This window comes from Aegilops tauschii, chromosome 3 (assembly GCF_002575655.3).
Source record: "Aegilops tauschii subsp. strangulata cultivar AL8/78 chromosome 3, Aet v6.0, whole genome shotgun sequence".
NCBI classification, from domain to species: Eukaryota; Viridiplantae; Streptophyta; class Magnoliopsida; order Poales; family Poaceae; genus Aegilops; species Aegilops tauschii.
The window spans coordinates 20,029,689-20,039,746 of NC_053037.3; the positions used below are offsets into that span (position 1 = coordinate 20,029,689).

Sequence of the window (10,058 nt, forward strand, 5' to 3'; positions counted from 1 at the left end):
TTTCACGTTCACTCTCTCTAGTTGGTACGGAAAGCAAAACGCATTGACCGAATCCGTCAAAGTCGTTGCCTAATCCCCACAGAAAAAAATAATCGCAGGCTAACACCGCTTATATATATTATCATCTCCCTTATCTTCGTCCTTCACTCACTTGAGCTTTGCGCCATCCTCCCCGTTTACGAGATCTCTCTCCTCCGATCAGATTGTTGGCATGTATCCAACCTCGCTGCTCCACATCTTGATTTCGCTGTTCCTACTCCATCAACGCGCGCATGCCGAGTGTGAGCCAGTGACATGCGGGGAACTCCCCATCAAGTACCCATTCTGGCTCGGCGGCCCGAGCCATCCATCGAATTCCTCCTGCGGCCACCCGGCCTTCGAGTTACGGTGCGCCGGCAACAGCACCGTGGCTTCCCTGAGGGGCTCTGGCATCCACGTCCACGACATAGACTACGACACCAGGTCCTTCCTCGTGTCCCACGACAGAGTCACCCACGGCACCGACGCGGTGTGCTGCATCGACTTCAACATGTCGACCATCCTACCTCTTGCCCCGTTTGAGATCAGCCCCACCAACCGGGCCCTGTGCTTCCTCTACGACTGCAACGGGACAGAGCCGCGTGGGCGCGACTATGTGAACGCCACCGGCGTGCCCAGCTGCCCTTGGCCCATCTCCGTGTACCTCGGCGGCAGCTACGACCGGAACATGCCGCCCGCAATACCCACCGGAAACTGCATGTACGCTTACCACCCGGTGCTTGGATCGGAGGCAGCTATCTTGACGGCGGCAAACTACAGTCGACTCCTGAAGAGCGGGTTCGTCCTAGATTGGGCAGGCACCAGCGCTGGGGACTGCTCTTCCTGCAGTGCGAGTGGCGGGCAGTGTCGATATAATAACGAGTCTGCTGCCTTCGCGTGCCTCTGCTCTGTTGGCAAAATGCACGAGTCGACATGCGCTGGTAAGCCTTCAAAATCACAACTGCCTGTAAAACTCAAAATTACACAACACGCTGTAAATTGAACACTTGAAGTAATAAGTATATATGCTTGATAAACCAACCATAAACTAGCAGTGCCCTCACTTACTAAGCAAAGATCTACAAAAACAATTTACATACGTGCTGACATGGATGGAACGAACCTACATGCATGCACTAGGGCTATTTATAGGTACAGTCATTTGTAAATCTTGTGTACACCAAAAGAATGGGTAACGGAAAAAAAAACTCTGCTTGCCAACTCTTCGAAATCGTAAAATGCCACTACAAAAAGTGGCTTTTGAAATATGCCACTCCGGTGGTTTTTTTATACTTCAAAATATGCCATTATATATGGTCATTAGAGTAAAAGTACCAGTTAATAATACTCATAAATGCAATTAATGTTATATTAATTCCAGGTAGCAAGAGGAAAGGGAAGAAGATTATGCTAATAGGTACGCTAAAACTTTTGCCATCTTTTCATATGTATTGATTTAAATATCAGTGGTTTACTAATAGTGATTTTCCATGACAAAATAGTAACTTTCAAATTTATCATGTCTGTAATAATTGAAAGACGATTCTAAAAGTACAATTTGAAACAAGCAACTCTCAGTTTACAAAACTGAGCAAATTATGATAGCTTGTTGCTACTTTGCCATGATGTAATCTTGCAGAAAGAGAAATTTAAACTACTGATGGTCTTGGAAATCACAATGACTACTATAACTTCTGGTTTGCAAGAGGAAATAACATCTTCTTTCATCTCAGGTTTGACATCAGCTGCTGCAACCTTGCTCTTTACATGTCTTTATGTGCTGGTATGGCATAGAAAGGGGAAAAGACTAAGGTTCATTTGCAAGAAAACTAGCAGTAACACTGAAAAGAATTATGAGGCCATGATAGTATCCCATGGACCCCTAGCTCCAACAAGATACAAGTACTCAGAGGTAATGAAGATAACATCTTCTTGCAACAATCAGCTGGGAGAAGGTGGTTATGGTGTGGTTTTTAAAGGAAGACTGCATGATGGCCGTCTGGTTGCTGTGAAATTCTTGCATGGCTGCAAAGAAAATGGGGACGAGTTTGTGAATGAGGTTATGAGCATTGGAAGAACCTCTCATGTTAATGTTGTTAGCTTATTTGGGTTTTCTTTAGAGGGATCAAAACGAGCTCTAATATATGAGTACATGCCCAACAGTTCCTTGGATAAATACATTTACTCAGAGAACGCCAAGGAAATTTTAGGATGGGAGAGGCTCTATGGGATAGCAATCGGGATTGCTCGAGGCCTTGATTACTTGCATCATAGCTGCAACACACGCATCGTCCATTTCGATATCAAGCCTCAGAATATCCTTCTAGATAAAGATTTTAGCCCAAAGATTGCTGATTTTGGTCTAGCTAAATTGTGTCATACAAAGGAGAGCAAGCTTTCAATGACGGGAGCTAGAGGAACAATTGGATTCATTGCCCCAGAAGTTTACTCTCGAACCTTCGGGGTGGTTTCAACTAAGTCAGATGTTTATAGTTATGGGATGATGCTGCTAGAGATGGTTGGAGGTAGGAGAAATGTAAAATCAATTGTTACAAATTCTAGTGAAAAATATTTTCTAGATTGGATTTACGACCACTTTGATCAAGAAGATGGATTACAAGCATGTAAAGTCACGACCGGAATTGAGGAAATGGCGAAAAAGATGACCTTAATCGGCTTGTGGTGCATACAAGTATTACCTGTGCATCGCCCTACTATAACAAATGTTCTAGAAATGTTTAAGAGAAGCTCAGATGATCTGGACATGCCACCAAAGAAGAATTTCTGTGAATTGCTGTAAGATATTACTCCCATGTTGTTCCTCTGTTTTTCTATGCAATTATTATTATGCAGGAAACTTGACCTACACGCTTAACTCTTATTCCAGTGAAAGTTCAGCTCACAACATGAATGTAGAAAGTGCAAGTTCTACCGGATCTATTGAGATAGGACTTGTGAATTCAAAAATTCTAAGTTCAGCTCATAATATGGAAGTCGAAACTGCAAGTTCTACTGGATACGAGGAGATATGTTTTGTGAATTGAAAAATCCTACAAGCCTATGACTAGAAATCCACCTCGTCTCTTATTTTATCTCATTAGAAAGAAACTGCCAACTCTTGGGGCAGATAAGTCTGGTGAATCCAAAATTTATATGATGATTAGTGAGAAATTCACGAAACGCACAAAATTTGTTGTTGTATCATAAAATACTAGAGAAGATACTCCGCGAAGTGCCGCGGGAATGGCTTGTAATTGTTTCAATGGGCTTTGGTTGTATGCAACATTAGTATTTAAATTAAAAATACAAGAATTGTTAGTAAAATACATATAATTTATTATACTATCTGATTATTGTATAAATGTAAATTATTATTTTAATATAAGTAGCACCTGTGATACATATTAAGGTGGTTCCTTTCCCATGCATGATGATATATTAAGTTGGCATAGTTGCATATAAAAGAATTTCAGGTAACTGGGATCAACAATTTAGATATATAGAAATTCATGTATATTGGATAACAGGAGCATATCAGCATCAATAAGTTAGATCACAAAATAATAATAATAAATTGGGTATTCGATGAGTGTTGTGTTCCAGCCACTAAAAGGCATGGGGTCTTCAAAGGCCTTTCAAGACTAGAAATTTCCTCAAAAACACTGTAAACACGATTTACAGTCTAACTACGGGGCTTAAAATTTCAGAATCCAGACGCTTAAATTGTATCAATTTGAACATTGTGAGGATACATCTCAATAATTTGTAGCCCAGAAATTTATGGTGGAATCAGAAGATGCATACGTACTTGGTCCTTTGCTCAGTGGGTGGTATTCACACAAGCAAATAGAGCCATGCTTTTTCTTCACTAGTAAGTGTGCACGTGCAATGCACGTCAAACCATGCAAAAAAAACTTAGTGAGATATTTAAGTGATGAGTACATAGTTCAAACGTGAGCAAGGGTTATGTGGGTGTCAGGTTTGGCAAAATAGTGTTTAAAAAATTGGTTTGGCAAAGTAGGGAGTGATATATCCTAGTCTGTTATAACAGTCAGGAAAAATAAGATACGAATGAAAAAAGAATTTCATATTAATAGGTATTTCATTATTGAGATTATACATAATATATATTACATGAACTATAGAGTTATGAATTCACATTTCATATGATACATTTCCAAAGAATTTACATATATACATGAATCAAAGGTCGACAAAAACAGACACGCAGCATGTCAAAAACACAAGTGCTCGTCAGCGTCGCCATGCGCTGCAACAAATAATAGTAAAAAAAACAAAGCACCATTCCGATATTTGATTTTGAAACAGTGGAGATAGGTACCTCTTCATTCAGAAGAATATGATACAATTTATTGCCTTGATTGATCACCTCAACTTCTTATTTCAACCTCTCTGTTGTAGTGATGATGTTCCTTGTACTTGCCATGTGACTGCTCAATGCTTCTAAAATCCCAACACAATGAAGATAATGAAACCAAAACCTTTTTACAAAAAGACGTAGAGAACAAATATGTACGGTACTTCTTAATAAGACAACAAAATTTATGAGGTCAGGTTTTAGAAAACATTGTGAGATAGAATATCATTTTGGCAACCTTGCTCATATGTTTTAATCAGTACAGAGGGACCTGAAACAGATTGCCTTTCACCACACCTTTTTTCTCCATCGATGTGCTTCTTTGTAAATGAAAGCCTCTGGACAAAACAGCACCCAGATTTGAGAAGCATGGAGGCTACTTTCTATAGAAAACACAAAAGGGGGCAATCTTATTATCACGGTTTCTATTTGGAGTATTCTGATCAGTTAAAATAACCAATAGAAAAGCATTTGTGGCTTACTACAGTAAGAAAAAACTTGGGGGCAAGGTCACAAGCTGGAAGATGACATTCGCCGGAGGCAATGGAAAGCTCCAAGATGACCGCTTGCAGGAGGGCTGAATCACAATACTAAAAGACTCCTTAGATGAATTACACATTAGAAGCATTTTTAGATAACAAAAGAACCCCTGTGGTTCTCTAGGAAGTTGGAACAGCAACTTAGTAATACCAATTCGGCAACTACAATCAGTTTATTCTCTTGAAATATCCTCCCATGTGGTTGGCTCATACTGCCCAACCCTATTTTTAGAAAATGGTGCTATGTTCTGAAATTAGCCACCACATCTGGAAATGACATCTTATGGACTCTTGGAGTACAATCCAATTTCAAATTTACCAACAACAGCTTAGGCATTGAGTGACCAATAACAATTCATGCAATTTTTTTTATTTCAACATAACAATGACAATGGAAAAGATTCAGTTAAACAACTCTAGAGATTTATTTTTCTGCAAGGAAGCTCACCTCTCCATGAAGCAACCATGTCTTCCTTTCCTCCTTGAAGTCCTCGAACTGCAGCCTCCACTTTGCCCATAGAAGGAGCAGCAGCAGCAGCGCCGTCTCGAAGACTTTTCTTTAGATACTCGTCTCTAGCATAATCGACAGTTTCATTCCTGCCCACACATAGACTGACATGCTCAACACGCGTTAGTCTTGCTAATCTACACTTTCTGGCAAACGCACGTTGAATCATTTTTCCGGACACTCGAAGAAAGCACTGAAATTTCCATGACTGAATCACTATCATCTAAGGAGCAGGTACACAAGTAAACCGATGCAATTTACAAAAATCATAATTAATCTTGGGTTGGCGCATCCTTTGCAAACTCAGTAGGACTGAAAATATCGTCCAAAGTCAATAATCTGAATAGTTGACTGGAAAACTTGTACTGGACACGTGTCATCGTCTGATGAGCACTGCAAATTTAAAGAGGTTCTAGAATAATTGTGGCAGTGTCAGAGAAGTGCCTAGTGCTCATGAATAGAACCCCAAACATGAAGTATAAATTTCAATATTTTAGCAGATAAATTTAAGACTTAGATGCTCTGAATTTCTTCATTTGTGAGAAAAATGATATTGCAAGGTAGATCATTTTATTGTACAGTAAGCTCTCGAGAAGCACCTAAATTTCAGTGTACAATCCGAATTGCTAAGAATACCTATAAAAATATAGGCATGGAAACTCTTAGCGCAAAGATTAAAACAACAGAATTGCGTAAACTTACAAGTTTTGCAGATTTTTTCTGAAATCGATTATTTTCTATCAGATTATTTGCTAGAACTAATATAGAGTTGGGATAGTTTACATTGATGATCGGTAGAAGTACTTGGTATCTATCACTATCAATATTGTTAGTCGAACTGAGACTGCTTACAACCATTTGCGGTGTACTGAAGGATATTTATCAAGAGCAGCTAAATCATTTCATATATGAAGCAAAAATCAAGAATTACTGGCATTAAGGTAATCAGTGAAAGCACATACCCCAACAAAATTTGAAGCAACCAATTTTATTACGTATAGGTTGGTCTGATGATGCCTCCGGTGAGAACTTACAAAGAGTATAGATCATTCTAACTGAAACTAAAGATCAATCACACACTTGTTGAAACGGAGCAAGGTGTGATGACTTAGATTGATCGGATTCAGGACATGAGTGAGAATTTGAAGTAGGAGGAACATACGAGGATCCTATGGGGAGAATGTGGTGTGGCCTGTCTCGGCGGTTGGGCAACCGCGGCAGGTCATTGAACTCGGGAGTCTTGGTGATCAAATCCTTGACAATCTCCTCAGCCTTGTACCTCACATGATACCAGCTAAGGTAGGCCCTGTATTACAGCAAGATATGGGCAGAGAACATACCTTTATTATTGATGACTGCAACGCCGGGGCCGCTCCACCACGCCACTTCTCAGGCTCGCTTGCCGACTGCGACGCTGGCTATGGGGGCTCGTGTGCCGCCCACCGGAGGCGGCCACCGCGGGCTGCTGCGGGTTTGTCCTGGCTTCTGTGACCCCACCCTGCGGCTTGACGATCCAGACGGCGGCGAGATCCTGGCAGCCGGACCACACCCTGCACTTCCCTCCATCTCCCCGTCGTCACCCCGGACTTCTTGGCCCGCACCGACCCGTGACCCGTCCCCCATCCCGCCCGCCGCAGCCGCTCCAGCTCGGCAGGGTCGAGCAGGTGCTCCGCAGGCGTCGGCTCCCGCGCTTTCTTCTCCCGCCGCAGCGGCGCCTTGAGGCCCACGTCCCTCGCCGCGTACCACAGGATCGACCTTCCATTCCCATCACCCCTGCCATCTCCAACAGATTGTATGTTAGTCTTGTTGGTAAAATGTTCATGTCATCAACCAACAAGCTATCATACAACTACTCTAATGAGTTGTATGTAAGTAATCCAATAGATGGTGAGAAAATAAATGTGATTGCTCTCTATTTCACCTTGGAGCTTGTGCAAAAGTTGTTGGTTAATCTACATACAACTTCGCTCCCTCTTCATATTTCATACATGCCACATCATCACTATGTCCTAGGTAGCAAATTTACCAACACCTATCTTACAACTGTTGGAGATGCCCTTACCGGTCTTCCTCGACGCGAGGTGGAATAAGGGAATGGGTGCTAGGTCTGGGCTTGGGACTTGGAAGGTCGGAGAGCCCAAGGGAGCGGACCCCGCGGATGATCCCGAGGACGGCTCGGCGAGTGCAGCTGCTAGGACGCTGACGCTGAGGGGATTCTCGTGGCCGTCACAATCGCCAGCGCAGCGTCCGCGGCAGGGGACAGCGCATTAATTGTGCCTATTTTTTGTGAAATTGAGCGCTCTATTATTTTTTCTGGCCGCGGACGACAGGGGTTCGATAGATATGGCAGAGTTTCGTCCGCTCTCGTAAATTGCTAAACGTATACATGTGAGGATTAATTTGTAGGTTGACGGTTAGATCTAAAATGTGGGCCAAATCGTGTGGTGGTATTTTCTCTCGGTTGTTTTGCGTACGTGTTTTTGGATGCGCTTAGAAAAGAATATGTTTACTTGTTTAATAGTAGTACAGATGCGCGCACAACCTTGCCTGCAATCACCGCGCATTACTCTGGCTCCGTCGGCGAGCCGAGAGTAAGACGGTGAGTCGCCGAGCGAGACCGAGAGTAAGACGGTGAATCGCCGAGCGAGCCGAGAGATAGAGAGCGGTTTGCGCCGCTCCGTATGCAGTGGCAACGTAGGCAACATCATGTCTGCGGCCCCGCAATCGCCAACCTTACCACCGCCAAAGCCGAGCTGATCTGAGAGGATCACGATGGCAGACACGGTGCCCCAGCGGCGATGGCAGGGGGATGCCGCGGGGAATCGGCCAGCGGCGGCGTAACTCCCATCCACGCCGACCAACGGCGGCATATTTGGGCTATCCTTGCCAAAGCTCGAGTTTATTTAGACAGCCCAATCGTGCGTCCAACAACAATGTGCTATATGGGCAGCCCGGCTAGGTCGACGGCCCACTGGCGCTGTATCGAACGATCACCTTAAACGATGTTTACTATAGTGCGCTCTCCGGCGGGAAATATGCTAGCATTGTGAGAGAAATCATTGTCACTTCTGCGGAGTTCGTGTCCTGTAGTGCGGGCGCTGTAGCGATGTTCACTGAATCGTTGTCTTACTGTAGCAAGCACGCTGTAGCGATGTTCACTGAACCGATATGTTACTGTCACAATGGCACGCTAGTGGCTGGTTCAAAATTTGCGGACAAATTTTCAAAAACACTAACACTTTTTTTAAAATATCAAGAAATTTTGACGTCTAGAAGTTTTTTCGTAGAAATCAAAAACATAATTCAAATTTGAATATTTTCTAACATTTATTGAATTTTTTTACAATTTTTGGAAATTTCGAAACAATTATGAAACCCCGAAGAAGTTTTGAAAAAAAATCATTTTTTACAGAAAAGCAGGATTTTAGAAAATGAAATATTTTTTGGGAAAAGGGAAAGAATTAACTTCTGAACAAATTTTGTAAAACAAAAACTATTTTCAATATTACGAGCTATTTATAAAGATTTTATTTTTTAAAATTTGTGATTTAAAAAAGAGAAGGATAATGAAACAAGAAAAGGTAAAAAAATATTAGAAAAAGCTGAATAAATTAAAAATATATAGTAATGAAGCAAACAGAAAAAAAAACGAGGTTCAAGGACCTTCCAGAAGGTTCTGAAAACAGATAAAACCAGACAGGAAAGGGTTCCTTATTACCGGGAGTGTATTGCATGTAATAGCTGAAATGGGCTGGCCCAATATATCAGATGCTCGCTCGTACGTGTGCTAAGGGTCAACTATTTGAAGCAACACGAGTTACTCTTTTTTTTTTTTGAAGAAACACGCATTAAATAGGAAACATCAGAAGCAGTTCCTATCTGCCACTCTTTGCGACAGATTGTCGAGGCAACGCATAGGCGGCCTCCAGCCGGGCCAGCCCATTGACAAGTCGGCATCTATCTGGACTATTGCCTCGTCTATGGTTTTTCCTGGATTTACGGTCGCGGCTTGCTTGGAGGCATTAGCCTGCCGAGAGGCGCAAGCGCTCGCCTTAGATTTGCACCTCAGTGGGATCATTATTTCATGTGATAATAAATGCGTAGTGGAGAACATGAATAATGAGGCATGTGGCAGGAACGACGCTATTGTTTGGGAGATCAGGGCAAATCAACAGTTCTTTGAAACATGTGATATCATCTATGAAGGAAGGGGCACGAATAAAGAAGCTCATAGTCTGGTTAAATTCTATTTTTCGTTAAACCCGGGTCACCACATGTGGCTAAGCTTTCCCCATGACTATATGTATTCCTGTTAACTTTCCCCTGCATCAGTAGAGTGCCCCTTACCGCTCAAAGAACAGATCTGGACTATAGCGATCGGACTAGTTCACAAAATTCAAAAACAAAAATCACAAGCATTTAAATTAAAGTTCACAATTTTAAAAGGTTCACAAAACTTGGAAAAAAAGTTCATGGATCTTAAAAACAGTTCACAAAAATTTGTAAAAAGAAAACCAAATTTTAAAAAAGTTCACAAATTTGATACAAACGTAAAATTAAAAAAATAGTAAAAGTAAAACCAAAAAACAAAACAAAAAAATGAAAATAAGACAAG

General features: G+C 41.9%; 1 protein-coding gene across 1 annotated transcript; it reads left to right on the plus strand.

The window, feature by feature from the left end:
• The first annotated feature begins 211 nt into the window (after positions 1 to 211).
• On the plus strand, positions 212 to 3,062 carry LOC109768901 (LEAF RUST 10 DISEASE-RESISTANCE LOCUS RECEPTOR-LIKE PROTEIN KINASE-like 2.1). Its single transcript, XM_020327635.3, has 4 exons — positions 212 to 959; positions 1,400 to 1,435; positions 1,752 to 2,814; positions 2,906 to 3,062. The coding sequence occupies exons 1-4, from the start codon at positions 212 to 214 to the stop codon at positions 3,060 to 3,062; spliced, it is 2,004 nt and encodes a 667-aa protein (XP_020183224.3).
• The last annotated feature ends 6,996 nt before the right edge of the window (positions 3,063 to 10,058 follow it).